Below are 16,460 nucleotides of genomic sequence, written 5' to 3'. Positions count from 1 at the left end.
TTTCTGGAACTCTCTTGCTTTCTCCATGATCCAGCGGATGTTGGCAATTTGATCTCTGGTGCCTCTGCCTTTCAATGTTATGAAGACTCAAACTAGACTGAGCTGTCAATCATTTTGTACCTGTGAACACTGCCCTGAGTCATGGCCCAGCGAATTGATCAAGGCTCAGGGGCTGCTCCACCTTTGTTTCACAGTGATCCAAAGGTTAAGGAGTATCAATCCTTCAGCTCAACTGCAGAAGGTTTGGTGCTCTCAGAATACTCATCTTTTCTCAGTTGTCACCCATGGCTTCTTACGCTTCCTCTCTATGAAGCTCAGAGATGGAATACAGGTTCCCTTCCTGTTATGAATGAATGCTCTCTCATTTCATTTCAGTTCAGTTGCTCAGTCATGTCGACACTTCGCGACCCCTTGAACCGCATCACGCCAGGTCTCCCTGTCCCTCACAACTTCCGGAGTCCACCCAAACCCATGTCCATTGAGTCGGTGATGCCATCCAACCATCTCATCCTTTATCCTTCCCTTCTCCTCCTACCTGCAATCTTTCCCAGCATCAAGGTATTTTCAAGTGAGTCAGCTCTTCACTTCAGGTGGCCAAAGGATTGGAGTCTCATCTTCAACATCAGTCCTTTCAATGAACACCCAGGGCTGATCTCCTTTAGGATGGACTGGTTGGATCTCCTTGCTGTCCAAGGGACTCTCAAGAGCCTTCTCCAACACCACAGTTAAAAGCATCAATTCTTCAGCACTCAGCTTTCTCTGTACTCCAACTCTCACATCCATACATGACCACAGGAAAAACCATAGCCTTGACTAGACAGACCTTCGTTGGCAAAGTAATGTCTCTGATTTTAAACATGCTGTTTCGATTGGTCTTAAATTTCCTTCCAAGGAGTAAGCATCTTTTAATTTCATGGCTGCAATCAGCCTCTGCAGTGATTTTGGAGCGCAGAAAAATAAAGTCAGACACTGTTTCCACTGTTTCCCCATCTATTTGCCATGAAATGATGGGACCGGATGCCATGATCTTAGTTTTCTGAATGTTGAGTTTTAAGCCAACATTTTCACTCTACTCTTTCACTTTCTTTGAGAGGTTCTTTAGTTCATCTTCACTTTCTGCCATAACGGTGGTGTCATCTGCATATCTGAGGTTATTGATATTTCTCCCAGCAATCTTGATTCCAGCTTGTGCTTCCTTCAGCCCAGCATTTTTCATGATGTACTCTGTATATGAGTTAAATCAGCAGAGTGACAATATACAGCCTTGACGTCTCTCCTTTTCCTATTTGGAACCATTTGGTTGTCCCATGTCCAGTTCTAACTGTTGCTTCCTGACCTGCATACAGGTTTCTCAAGAGGCAGGTCAGGTGGTCTGGTATTCCCATCTCTTTCAGTATTTTCAACAGTTTATTGTGATCCACACAGTCAAAGGCTTTGGCATAGTCAATAAAGCAGAAATAGATGTTTTTCTGGAACTCTCTTGCTTTTTCCATGATCCAGCGGATGTTGGCAATTAGATCTCTGGTTGCTCTGCCTTTTATAAAATCAGCTTGAAACATTGGAAGTTCGCGGTTCACATATTGTTTAGAGAATTTTGAGCATTATTTTACTAACGCGTGAGATCAGTGCAATTGTGCAGTAGTTTGAGCATTTTTTGGTATTGCCTTTCTTCAGGATTGGAATGAAAACTGACCTTTTCCAGTCCTGTGGCCACTGCTGAGTTTTCCAAATTTGTTGGCATATTGAGTGCAGCACTTTCACAACATCATCCTTCCGGATTTGAAATAGCTCAACTGGAATTCCATCACCTCCACTAGCTTCTTTTGTAGTGATGCTTTCTAAGGCCGACTTGACTTCACATTCCAAAATGTCTGGCTCCAGGTGAGTGATCACACCATCGTGATTATCTGGGTCATGAAGATCTTTTTTGTACAGTTCTTGTATGTATTCTTGCCACCTTTTCTTAATATCTTCTGCTTCTGTTAGGTCCATACATTTCTGTCCTTTATTGAGCGCATCTTTGCATGAAATATTCCCTTGGCATCTCTAACTTTCTTGAAGAGATTTCTAGTCTTTCCCATTATGTTGTTTTCCTCTATTTCTTTGCATTGATCGCTGAGGAAGGCTTTCTTATCTCTCTTTGCTATTCTTTGAAACTCTGCATTCAAATGGTTATATCTTTCCTTTTTTCCTTTGCTTTTCACTTCCCTTCTTTTCACAGCTATTTGTAAGGCCTCCTCAAACAGCAATTTTGTATTTCTGCATTTCTTTCTCTTGGGGATGGTCTTGATCCCTGTCTCCTGTACAATGTCACAAACCTCCGTCCAGAGTTCATCAGGCACTCTATCAGATCTAGTCCCTTAAATCTATTTCTCACTTCCACTGTATAATCATAAGGGATTTGGTTTAGGTCATACCTGAATGGTCTAGTGGTTTTCCCTACTTTCTTCAATATAAGTCTGAATTTGGAAATAAGCAGTTCATGATCTAAGCCACAGTCGGCTCCTGGTCTTGTGTTTGCTGACTGTACAGAGCTTCTCCATCTTTGACTGCAAAGAATATAATCAGATTTCTGTGTCAACCATCTGGTGGTGTCCATGTGTAGAGTCTTCTTTTGCGTTGTTGGAACAGGGTGTTTGCTATGACCAGTGAATTCTCTTGGCAAAACTTTATTAGCCTTTGCCCTGCTTCATTCAGTACTCCAAGGCCAAATTTGCCTGTTACTCCAGGTGTTTCTTGACTTCCTACTTTTGCATTCCAGTCCCCTAGAATGAAAAGTATATCTTTTTTGGGTGTTGGTTCTAGAAGATCTTTTAGGTCTTCATAGAACTATTCAACTTCAGCTTCTTCAGCTTTCGTTACTCGTCAGGGCATAGACTTGGATTACCATGATATTGAATGTTTTGCCTTGGAAATGGAACAGAGATCACTCTGTCATTTTTGAGATTGCATCCAAGTACTGCCTTTCAGACTCTTTTGTTGACTGTGATGGCTACTCCATTTCTTGTAAGGGATTCCTGCCCACAGATATAATGGTCATCTGGAGTTAAATTCACGCATTCCAGTCCATCTTAGTTCGCTGATTCCTAGAATGTTGATGTTCACTCTTGCCATCTCTTGTTTGACCACTTCCAATTTGCCTTGATTCATGGACCTAACATTCCAGTTCCTATGCAATATTGCTCTTTACAGCATCGGACCTTGCTTCTATCACCACTCACATCCACAACTGGGTGTTGTTTTTGTCTTGGCTCCATCCCTCATTCTTTCTGGAGTTATTTCTCCACTGATCTCCAGTAGCATACTGGGCACCGAATGACCTCGGGAGTTCATCCCTCAATGTCCTATCTTTTTGCCTTTTCATACTATTCTTGGGGTACTCAAGGCCCTCTAGGGACGTGTTTCTTGACCACTCTTTCCCTCCCACTGCAGTAAGAGGATCATAACCCTGTCCCCTGATCCTTGATTGCTTAGTCCTTTTTCTCCTTCTACTCTGGAGACTACTAGGACATCAATATTTACCCCATCATTGTCTCTGGTGGGACAGCTAACCTATTCAAGGCATATCTTTCTGGATGGCTAAATTTAATGTGTATTTTTGTGTGTTAGACAATGGGAGTTATTGGAATAAACACAAACAAGTGGGATGTAAATTAACTAATTTATTTAAACCCTCAAAAAGCAAACACCACCAGAACGAACATGATTAGTGACCAGGAGAGATGAGCTGGAGAAGGAGTGTGACTGTGAAGAGAGAAGGGTCATGATTATCAGGAACCAGGAAAGTCGTCTTCGTGTTGTTGATCCTGACTCCATGGGGAAGAGGACGTGTCTGGTCTCAGTGACTCTGTAGGTGAATAAACAGAATCAGAGGTTTAGTAGCGCTGACTGTGGGACGGTTGACAGGGGTGAGCCTCACGCTGCCCATGCCCAGGGTACAGGAGCTGGTAGCTGATCCAACGGACAGAATCCTGGTGGACCTCATACTCCACACCTCTGTGATGTAGGTGGGGGTCCATGTGGAATTTCCCCAGGGATGCAAATATGGGGCAACCTTTCCCATTTGGGATGGATTCTAGAAGTACTGGTTTCAGAACACACGTTCAGGTCTGTGATTGGAATACATGCCTCTAATCACACACGTTTTGTCTTTTGGGTCTTCAAGAATTATTATTTTTTAACTCTTCTTTACCTGTTGAGCCACAAGAAAAACCCAAGAACACTAGAGTGGATAGCCTATCCCTTCTCCAGCAGATCTTCCTGTCCCTGGAATTGAACCAGGGTTTCCTGCATTGCAGGTCAATTCTTTACCAACTGAGATCTCAGGGAGGCCCACATTGGAATCTAATTGGTTATTAGTGTTATGTTAGTTTCTGGTGTTCATCAATGTGAAGTTTCTGTATACATGAAGCTATTCTTTTTCAGATGGCTTTCCCAATTAGGTTTTTACAGAGTATTGCATATAATTCCCTGTACTATACTGGAGGAGGTTTTGATTTTTCCATCCTGCATAGAGCAGTTTGCATCTGATAACCCCAAACTCCCAATCCTTCTCTTGCCCTCCTCTTCCCCCTTGGCAACCATGAGTGTTTTCTGTCTGTCTGTGCATCTCTTTCTGTGTTGTAAATATGTTCCTTTGGGTCACATTTTAGGTTCCCCATATAAGTGATATCATGTGGTATTTGTCTTTCTGTCTGACTGACTTCCCTTAGTATGACAGTCTCTTAGGCTGATGCATGTTGCTGCAAATGGCATGATTTCATTCTTTTTGTGGCTGAGTAATATTACATGGAATATATGTACCACAACTTTCTAATCATATTCACCTGGAAGAGAGGATTTTTCTTTGTTCTTTTTCTTTCATCATAGAAAATTACAAGCCACAATTTAGCCTTATCAGTGTTTTTTGTGAGGCTGTCTTAGTTTAGAAAGTTTAAAATCTCACTTTAGGAAAATCATCTTCTGAATAGGAATATAATTCAAATGCATGCTTCAGATAATGTGGTTGGAAAGCCTCTCTGGTTCTGTCAAAAATCATGTGAGCTTACACACAGGTCCCACAGAAAACATGAGCTCTCTTTAATTTCAGTTTTTCTGAAGGAGGGATGTGTATGGACAAACATGAGGTCAGGACTGACAGTGATACTAGTTAGTTTTCACCAGCCTGTGGCCATTCCTGCTTCTCTCTGATGACCCTGGTCTGCAAGCTTCCTGCAGGTGACGGCTTTACTACCAAAGCTACTCAGTATGAATCAACCAACTGTTTTGCTGTTTAATATGTCTCTAGAGAAGAGAAATTATCTCATGTAAGAGAAAAGTGTCTAGGGACAAAAACTTTTACCTACAAAATTTGGCATGTATGAAGTCACAAAGTGTACTTGGTGGTTTATTTGATGAAATGGCACTAATAACAGACCATGCTTACTTACAATTAGGGTGTTTCGAAGTTATTTTCATGCCACAGAAACACATTCATCTGGAGAAAAAAACAAATGATCCACCAGTTATTACCATTCCCTAAATTTTGTAAGCTTTTTTTTTTCATTTAAGTAAGAGATTATATAAATGATTACTTAGGGAAGAACATATTATCAATAACTTGATTTGTTTCCTGATAGCATATTTACATGAGGTGAAAGGTATGTTCAGAAAAAATATACTTCCATTACCAGGTTTGGTTAAATCCTTAATGTTTTCTTCTGGAATCCCCCGTTTGTCAATCTCCTCCTTGAACTTCATTATGTCTTCCTTATCAATGTCATTTTCTTTGCCTGAATATCGCCATGCGAGAGGTAGAAATTCGCATGTTAGAAGACCTAAAAATTTCTTAATACAGAATGAAAACAATGTGCCTATCAGATTTCACTTGGAATAATTTAAGAAATCTCAATTACTGTTTCCAATGACACAGATGCCTGCTGTCTCTCTGAAAAATTAATCCCTGTCCAGCTCTGTAACTAGCACCCACCCCCACCCCAGCATCAGAAACAGGACCTAAAAGACTCAAAGGAGCTCCATGAATTTGGGGCTCTTTCTATCAGAGTAAGGAACCAACTTGCTCCTTGATCAACTTCCTAGTGTCTCTACCTGCCACTCAGGTCTTGTTCTGAATCCAGATAAATAGGAAACAGGGTTCTTCCCTGACAGACATATTCACTACATCACACAAAATAATAGGAGATCATTTATTCTTTAATAATGCACCATTCTACCCAGTACGTTTTCTGATATAGACACCTGATAGCCTATTGGTTCACACAGCACTTAGTGCTTCTTTGTGGTTAATTGAGATGATGTCAGTGTGGACAAGATAATGTATTTGGATAGTTGAACAGGATAAAGATTAATTTAAAAAGTTTTTTTTTCCAAGGCTTAGAGTGCATGGGGAAACTTGTATAAAATAAAGCAACTGAGGTCAGACTCATTACAGTCACAGCTTGCAATTAATTGACATGTTAAAAACAATTTCTAGTAGCAATCAGTTTTTTAGTTTCAACAGGTAGGAATCATTTGGAAATGTTTGATGATGTGACATGCACACCCTATGACCTCCTGTTTCTGGGTAGCTTACCTTCCCGAATCCTTAACTGTGAACATAAAGAAACAGGTCTTATACACCGAATACTAAATATTGTCAGCACCTCCTGAGATTCTGAATGAAAGTCCTGAGAGTGGACCTGTTCTGTGACAAAGGCGATGCAAACTATGGGATGTCATACATACCAAATAGTAGAACCTGTTCTGGCTCATTGCCTGTTTCATCCACGTTAATTGCTATCAGAGCTTTTTCGGAAACATTAATAAATTCAATTTGGTATGTACCCTCATCTGTGAGAGAGAGAGAGAAAAGTTACATATACACAACCACCTTAATTTATTCTCATTTAGATGTATTGTGACACACTTCAGGCATTAACAACAGTTCGTGCTGTATGGATGTGTGTGTCAATTCGCGGGTGCTCTGAACACGACCATTCTTATGACAACAAGGAAAGCAGACCATATATTTCCCCATCCCCACCTTTTCCTACAATTAACTAGTTACTTCTTGCTATCTTCTAGGATGCTTTCAAAACCATGTGGTGTGATGGGACTAGCATTTTTTTTTTTTTAATGTCTTCAGTTAGTTTGTTTCTTTTTGACTCTCCTGGGTCTTTGTTGCTGAGTGGGCTTTCTCCACTAGCAGCGAGCGGGGGCTGCGCTCTAGTTGCAGTGCACAGGCTACTCCTTGCGGTGGCTTCCCTTGTTGCTGATCACGGGCTCTAGGGGTTGTAGGCTTCAGCAGTTGTGGATCGGGGGCTCAGCATTCCCAATTCCCGGGATTTAGACCACAGTATCAGTAGTTGTGGTGCATGGGATTCATTGCCCCAAGTTATGTGGGATCGACCTGGACCAAGGATCCAACCTGTCACCCCTGCACTGGCAGATGGATTCTTCACCACTGGATCACCAGGGAAGTTCCCAACACTTTCTTAAACAGCATGAGCATATTATCGAAACCCAGTTCAAAGAGGCTTTGTATTTATATTTCCGAGCCTTGAAATTGATTTCTCTTGACCAAAATCAATTTATCATTCATAACCTTGTCCCCCTGCATGCCTACGTTCAACCAGACAGCCTTCTAATCACTTTATATTAATTGCCATGTATTTCCTGCCCCTCAGTCTGGGGTAGGACAGAACCCACAGCCTTGTTCTTGGTGAGAAGACATTTTACCTGCTGCGAAATGCAGGCAGTGACCACCTAGTGGTGAGCTCCGTCCCCACCTGAGGGACCGCCCTCCTCTCTGCCCAGCCCGTCTACTCAGCACCATGTATCTGGACAAGAAGCAACTCTGACCTACTGTGTGTCACCTCTATACCCTCTACATCCATTCTCTCTCTCCTATCCTCCATCACACCTTCCTGCAATCACTTAGCAAGATGGGAGGAAAAACCACTCAGCTGTGTTCTGGGAACATGCAAACACCAAGCTCAGTGTATAAACACACTCGTTAGTCTGCTTGAGAAGGAGAAAAATTAGGAAGTGAAGCACCTTTATATTTTATAGCCCCAGATAAAGTGTTTGCAGCTTGCCCAAGGCCACAGTGAGTCCATGAGACTTGGGTCACATTGGGACAATTTAAGTGAGATTATGCATGTTCTCAGATTGCTCATGGGCTTCCCAGGTGGCACTAGTGGTAAAGAACCCAGGTGGAGACACTAGAGGCGAGTTCGATCTCTGGGTTTGGGAACATCCCCTGGAAAGTGGTAACCCACTACAATATTCTTGCCTGGAGAATCCCATGGACAGAGGAGTCTGCTGGGCTACAGTCCAGGGATCACAAAGAGTCGGACACAACTCAATGGCTAAACGACAACAAGAGGTCCCTTGTCATTGTGAGGGGCCATCCAAGTTCTATGATTGGACACTGTGTTCATGACAAATGAGGTGCTCAGAAGAGTTAGGATCAGTGCCTGGTGCAACTTGTAACTGTTAGTAAACTAGAATTCAGATATATGGAGTTCCTGAGGGAAGTTAAACCAAGATTTCCAGCCAAACATTTGTTTACCACTGAAATACACTTACATTCGTATTTGTAAATATAGGGTCCAATCGGTATTGCACGAATGGGTACTGGTCTCCATGCGTAATACACCCTTAAAAACAAAAGATCTTTAAGCTGGTTGATGAAACTGATAAAAATGTGACAAGTCATTTGTTTCACCCTTCTAACGCCCCATGTCATATATCATGCTTGTGTCTCTGAACAGCATGACATTCACCAGAGAAGAAATACGTGTAGCATCAAGTAAGCATCAAATGACAAGGCTGTCATGTGAACACATTAAATCTGAGCATATTTCCAAAGATTAACTGCAAATACAAACTAAGTCATGTTTACAAACAAATAAACAGGGAGAGATCCAGAATTATCGGAAGGAAGAAAAAAAGTTAACACCTCTGTGATCCCTATCAAATTACCAATGACATTTTTCCCAGAACTAGAACAAAAAATTTCACAATGCATATGGAAACACAAAAGACTTCATATACCCAAAGCAGTCTTGAGAAAGAAGAGTGGAGCTGGAGGAATCATCCTTCCTAACTTCATATTATACTACAAAGACACAGTCATCAAGACAGTATGATACTGGCACAGAAACAGAAACACAGACCAATGGAAGAAGATAGAAAGCCCAGAAATAAACCCATGCACCTATGGGTACCTTATTTTTGACAAAGGAGGCAAGAATATAGAATGGGACAAAGAAAGACTCTTCAGTAAATGGTGCTGGGAAAACTGGACAGCTATATGCAAAAATGAAATTAGAACACTTCCTAACACCATACACAAAGATCAACTCAAAATGGATTAAAGACCTAAATGTAAGACCAGAAACTATAAAACTTAGGGGAAAACATAGGCAGGACACTCAATGACATAAATCAAAGCAGGATCCTCTATGACCCACCTCCTAGAGTAATGGAAATAAAAAATAAACAAGTGGGACATGATTAAACTTAAAAGCTTTTGCACAGAAAAGGAAGCTATAAGCAAGGTGAAAAGACAATACTCAGAATTTGAAAAAATAATAGCAAATGAAACAACTGACAAAGGATTAATTTCCAAAATAAACAAGTAGCTCATACAACTCAAGAACAGAAAAACAAACAACCCAATTAAATGGTAAAAGACATAAACAGATCTTTCTCCAAACAAAACATACAGATGGCTGACAAACACATGAAAAGATGCTCAACTTTGCTCATTATTAGAGAAATTCAAATCAAAGCTACAATGAGATATCACCTCACACCAGTCAGAATGGCAATCATCAAAATGTCTACAAACAATAAATGCGGGAGAGGGTGTGCAGAAAAGGGAATGCTCTTGCACTGTTGGCGGGAATGTAAATTGATACAGCCATTATGAAAGACGGTATGGAGATTCCTTTAAAAACTAGGAATAAAACCACCATTTGACCCAGCAATCCCACTCCTAGGCATATACCGTGAGGAAACCAAAATTGAAAAAGACACACATACCCCCATTGCTCACTGCAGTACTATTTACAATAGCTAGAACATGGAAGCAACCTAGACGTCCATCAACAGATGACTGGATAAAGAAGTTGTGGTACATACACACAAAGGGATATAACTCAGCCATAAAAAGGAACGTCTTTGAGTCACTTCTAATGAGGTGGATGAACCTAGAGCCTATTATACAGAGAGAAGTGAATCAGAAAGAGAAAGGTAAATATCATATTCTAACACAGATACACGAAATCTAGAAAAATGATACTGAAGAATTTATTTACAGGGAAACGATGGAGAAACAGACATAGAAAATAGACTTATGGACATGGGGAGAGGAGAGAAGATGGTGAAATGTATGGAGAAAGTAACATGGAAACTTCCATCACCATGTGTAAAATAAAGAGCCGATGGGAATTTGCTATATGTCTCAGGAAACTGAAACGGAGGCTCTGTATCAATCTAGAGTGGTGGGATGGGGAGGGAGGTGGGAGGGAGTTTCAAAAGGGAGGGGATATATGTATACCTATGGCTGATTCATGTTGAGGTTTGACAGAACACAGCAAAATTCTGTAAAACAATTATCCTTCAATAAAAAATAAATTAATTAAAAAAAAGTATACTGAAATGAGTTGCCATTTTCTTCCTCAGGGGATCTTCCTGACACTAGGATCAAACCCACATCTCCTCCATTGGCAGGCAGATTTTTTTTTTTTTTTTAACCAATGAGCCACCCAGGAAGCCCCAACTGTATCTCATATGTGACAAATAATGAAGTAAAAATATATTTATATACCAATCTTTCCTGGCATAACCCTCTCAGTTCTTTTATTTTTCTATTTAATTTTTATGCATGCAGGCTACGTGCCTTCAGTCATGCTCGACTCTTTGCAACCCTGTGGACTGTAGCCCGCCAGGCACCTCTGTCCATGGGTTTTCCCAGGCAAGAATACTGAAGTAGGTTGCCGTCCCCTTCTCCAAGGGATCTTCCCGACCCAGGGATCTATCCCGCATCTCTTATAATCTTCTGCATTGACAGGCAGATTCTTTACCTCTAGCACCACCTGGGAAGGCTAATTTTTTTTTATTATATTGCAGCATAATTGATTAAGGATGTTTCGTTAGTGTCAGGTGTCAGGACAGGGATTCTGTTATGCATATACAAGGATCTGTGTTTTTTAAATTCTTTTCCCATTTACATTATGACAGAATATTGAACTGCATTTCCTGTCCTAAAATAATTCCTTGTTTATTAATATGTTTATTCCTCAAAATACATCCCTGAGTTTCCGTGTTGTTAGTGGACTGTTTGCAGTATAACATTTCTTGAGTGGTCCTAGGGGCTGTGAGTCTTTAGTAAACTCAGTGGTGATGAAACCTCCTGTGAGGAAGCCTCACAGGCAGAGCTCACTCTGTGCTCTCCCTTACCTCCCCCCTGCCCCCGCAACCCCACCTTGGCTTCTGCGCTCAGTGGGAACCATCTCTTACAAATTCTGCAGGAAAGGGTCAAGCCTCTGGTGGGGACTGTGTGTTCCAGGACACAAGCGTCTCCTCGCTTCCGTGTCCCTCTTCCCTGTAATGAGTTGATGCCAGTGGGACATCTGGGACCGCCCCCCAGCCCCAAGTAAAAGCTTCAGGACTTGCTCTGGAGGCTCACAAGGGGACTGCCCACCACCCCGCAACCCCCAGCTCAGAGGCCCTACTCAGCCCCAGCAGCTCAGGGCGTCCTGCTCTCAACATCACCCAGAAAGCTCCTGCAGATGGGGGAAACACACCTTCCCTCGGGCTCAGGGTTTACGTGTGTGTTCTTTCTAGGTTATTTTCACTTACCAGTCATAAACGTAGTAGATTATTATGACACATATCTTGTGAAACACAATAGTACGCCTGTAAGGTAAGAGTAAGTCTGGCTCACTGATCTTCTCTAGGTTATTGGATGCAAAGTGTACGGCTCTCCATTCTCCTGAAAGCTAACAACAAAATTCACCTTAGAGATTTTCTTCTTTGTCTTTTTATTTCATCCAGAGTCCTCCATCTTGAGTTTCCCACCCCTCGTGCAAATCAGCACACATCATCTAAATTGATTGAATAAAACATAATTTATAAAATAAGGTAAAAACTGAAGTCGGAGTGAAAGGAGTTGAGACATTTCAGAGATAGGTTAAGCTCTGATAGCAAATGCAAGATCTCAAATCCAACAGTCATTGGCTGATCCTCTTTCTCTGTTAAAAGAGCAGGAAAAATGCATGAGTCAGTTAATGCACAGTACAGATGATACACCAAACAGAACATGTATACAGCCAGTAAATGGAGCAGTGTTGCATGGGAGGGACACAACTTGCTTATGGATCAACATAACAAATCCAGAAAGTACAAACACATGCACACACACACGCACACGCACACACACACACACACACACACTTCCTCCCAGATCACACCATCCCTGCTACCTCTGAGACAGGTTGCACAACTTTTTCGTCTTGAGCAGCACAAACCACACCAAGGAGAAGAGTCAGGAACAGAACCTTCATCTTGTGTCTCTTGCGGACTTTCTTTTATCGAGGCTGAGGGTGTCCTACTGGTTGGAGAGAATGCGAATTGTGCCACTTTTTATAAGATCTCTATGTTGGCTCAATGTCATAAACCAATGGTTCTTCCTCCTAAGACCAAGGTTATACAGAATTCATCTTCATATCCTCCTTGGTAGGGATGACCTGCAATGGCATTTTGTGATCTTAATCATGTGGATTGTTTTAGGAGGAGGTTGAGTGAATCTGGACATTTGACTTTTAGAATGAGTGAGAAATCACAGTACACATCCCGTATTTTAAGGTCAGGAATATTTATTTTCCTTTCTTTCTTGAGATCCAATATAGAATAAAGTGTCCAGGACACACATCCCCCACTCCTATATTGATTGCTTAACCTTCAGTCCAGTTCAGTTCAGTCGCTCAGTCATGTCCGACTCTTTGAGACCCCATTAATCACAGTACGCCAGGCCTCACTGTCAATCATCAACTCCCAGAGTTTACCAAAACTCATGTGCATCGAGTCGGTGATGCCATCCAGCCATCTCATCGTCTCTCGTCCCCTTCTTCTCCTGCCCCCAATCCCTCCTAAAATCAGGGTCGTTTCCAATGAGTCAACACTTCGCATGGGGTGGCCAAAGTATTGGAGTTTCAGCTTTAGCATCAGTCCTTCCAATGAACACCCAGGACTGGTCTCCTTTAGAATGGACTGGTTGGATCTCCTTGCAGTCCAAGGGACTCTCAAGAGTCTTCTCCAACATCACAGTTCAAAAACATTAATTCTTCAGCGCTCAGCTTTCTTCACAGTCCAACTTTCACATCCATACATGACCACTGGAAAAACCATAGCCTTGACTAGACGGACCTTGTTTGGCAAAGCAATGTCTCTGCTTTTCAATATGCTATCTAGGTTGGTCGTAACTTTCCTTCCAAGGAGTATCTTTTAATTTCATGGCTGCAATCACCATCTGCAGTGATTTTGGAGCCCAGAAATATAAAGTCTGACACTGTTTCCACTGTTTCCCCATCTATTTGCCATGAAATGATGGGACCATATGCCATGATCTTAGTTTTCTGAATGTTGAGCTTTAAGCCAACCTTTTCACTCTCCTCTTTCACTTTCATCGAGAGGCTCTTTAGTTCTTCTTCACTTTCTGCCATAAGGGTGGTGTCATCTGCATATCTGAGGTTATTGATATGTCTCCCAGCAATCTTGATTCCGGCTTGTGCTTCCTCCAGCCCAGCGTTCCTCATGATGTACTCTACACATAAACTAAATAAGCAGAGTGACAATATACAACCTTAAGGTACTCCTTTTCTTATTTGGAACCAGTCTGTTGTTCCATGTCCAGTTCTAACTGTTGCTTCCTGACCTGCATACAGGTTTCTCAAGAGGCAGGTCAGGTGGTCTGGTATTCCCATCTCTTTCAGAATGTTCCACAGTTTCTTGTGATCCACACAGTCAAAGGCTTTGGCATAGTCAATGAAGCAGAAATAGATGTTCTTCTGGAACTCTCTTGTTCTTCCATGATCCCGCGGATGTTGGCAATCTGATCTCTGGTGCCTCTGCCTTTTCTTTTTTTTTTTTTTTTTTTCAGTTAAAAGTATTTTTATTGAAAAAGCACAAATGCAAAGAAATGAACAGAGGAAAATTTATGCGTCGAACCTGGACTGGTCACTTATGATAATATACATGCTACAATTCCAAGCTTGAACATCTGGAACATCACGGTTCACGTATTGCTGAAGCCTGGCTTGGAGAATTTTGAGCATGACTTTACTAGCGTGTGAGATGAGTGCAATTGTGCGGTAGTTTGAGCATTCTTTGGCATTGCCTTTCTTTGGGATTGGAATGAAAACTGACCTTTACCAGTACTGTGGCCACTGCTGAGTTTTCCAAATTTGCTGGCATATTGAATGCAGCACTTTCACAGCATCATCTTTCAGGATTTGAAATAGATCAACTGTAATTCTATCACCTGCCCTAGCTTTGTTCCTGTGATCTTTCTAAGGCCCAATTGACTTCACATTCCAGGAAGCTGGCTCTAGGTGAGTGATCACACCATCGTGATTATCTGGGTCATGAAGATCTTTTTTGTACAGTTCTTCTGTGTATTCTTGCCACCTCTTCTGAACATCTTCTGCTTCTGTTAGGTCCAGACCATTTCTGTCCTTCATCGAGCCCATCTTTGCATGAAATGTTCCCTTGATATCTTTCCTATTCTGTAGTTTTCCTCTATTTCTTTGCATTGATCGCCGAGGAAAGCTTTCTTATCTCTCCTTGCTATTCTTTGGAACTCTGCATTCAGATACTTATATTTTTCCTTTTCTCCTCTGTTTTTCGCTTCTCTTCTTTTCACAGCTATTTGTAAGGCCTCCTCAGACAGCCATTTTGCTTTTTTCGTTTCTTTTCCATGGGGATGGTCTTGGTCCCTGTCTCCTGAACAATGTCACGAACCTCCGTCCAGAGTTCATCAGGCACTCTATCAGATCTAGTCCCTTAAATCTATTTCTCATTCCCACTGTATAATCATAAGGGATTTGATTTAGATCATACCTGAATGGTCTAGTAGTTTTCCCTACTTTCTTCAATATAAGTCTGAATTTGGCAATAAGGAGTTCATGATCTGAGCCACAGTCAGCTCCTGGTCTTGTTTTTGCTGACTGTATAGAGCTTCTCCATCTTTGGCTGCAAAGAATATAATCAACCTGATTTCAGTGTTGATCATCTGGTGATGTCCATGTGTAGAGTCTTCTCTTGTGTTGTTGGAAGAGGGTGTTTGCTATGACCAGTGCGTTCTCTTGACAAAACTCTATAAGCCTTTGCCTTGCTTCATTCCGTGCTCCAAGGCCAAACTTTCCTGTTACTCCAGGTGTTTCTTGACTTCTTAATTTGCATTCCAGTCCCCTATAATGAAAAGGACATCTTTTTGGAGTGTTAGTTCTAAAAGGTCTTCAGCTTCTTCCACATTACTGGTTGGGGCATAGGCTTGGATTACCGTGATATTGAATAGTTTGCCTTCTAAACGAACAGAGGTCGTTCTGTTGTTTTTGAGATTGCATCCAAGTACTGCATTTCGGACTCTTTTGTTGACCATGATGGCTACTCCATTTCTTCTAAGGGATTCCTGTCCACAGTAGTAGATATAATGGTCATCTGAGTTAAATTCACCCATTCCAGTCCATTTTAGTTCACTGATTCCTAGAATATCTATGTTCACTCTTGCCATCTCCTGTTTGATCACTTCCAATTTGCCTTGATTCATGGACCTAACACTCCAGGTTCCTATGCAATATTGATCTTTACAACATCAGACCTTGCATCTATCACCAGTCCCATCCACAACTGGGTGTTGTTTTTGCTTCAGCTCCATCCCTTCATTCTTTCTGGAGTTACTTCTCCACTGATCTCCAGTAGCATACTGGGCAACTACTGACCTAGGGAATTTCTCATTCAGTATCCTATCATTTTGCCTTTTCATACTGTTCATGGGGTTCTCAAGGCAAGAAGACTGAAGTGGTTTGCCATTTCTTTCTCCAGTGGACCACATTTTTTCAGACCTCTCCACCATGACCTGTCCATCTTGGGTGGCCCCACAAGGCATGGCTTATTTTCATTGAGTTAGACAAGGCTGGGGTCTGTGTGATCAGATTGACTAGTTTTCTGTGATTATGGTTTCAGTTTCCCTGACCTTTGATATGAGGTATATCTTCACTGCTGCTCCAGCAAAGCACAGCCCCTGCTCCTTACATTAGGCGAGGTCGCCCCTCCCAACCTTAAACGTGGAGTAGCTCCTCTCTGCCCTCCTGCGCCCATGTAGCCACCACTCCTTGGACATGGGTTAGCTCCTCTCGGCTGCTCCTGCACCGTCGCAGCCTGGCGCTCTTAAGAAGAGTGCTATCTTAGGA

The 16,460-nt window shown here is 41.8% G+C and overlaps 1 protein-coding gene across 1 annotated transcript; it reads right to left on the bottom strand.

Moving 5' to 3' along the window:
* Positions 1 to 5,453: 5,453 nt before the first annotated feature.
* Positions 5,454 to 12,554, bottom strand: LOC148773015 (allergen Bos d 2-like). Its single transcript, XM_088834373.1, has 6 exons — positions 12,474 to 12,554; positions 11,851 to 11,990; positions 8,569 to 8,639; positions 6,724 to 6,828; positions 5,670 to 5,771; positions 5,454 to 5,476 (listed from the first exon to the last, which is right to left on the bottom strand). The coding sequence occupies exons 1-6, from the start codon at positions 12,552 to 12,554 to the stop codon at positions 5,454 to 5,456; spliced, it is 522 nt and encodes a 173-aa protein (XP_088690499.1).
* Between the last annotated feature and the right edge of the window lie 3,906 nt (positions 12,555 to 16,460).

This window comes from Moschus berezovskii, chromosome Y (genome assembly GCF_049115385.1).
Source record: "Moschus berezovskii isolate FMDL1 chromosome Y, NW_MosBer_1.0, whole genome shotgun sequence".
NCBI lineage: Eukaryota > Metazoa > Chordata > Mammalia > Artiodactyla > Moschidae > Moschus > Moschus berezovskii.
Note: the sequence above shows the minus strand (reverse complement) of the source record. Positions and strands in the feature narration are given on the sequence as shown.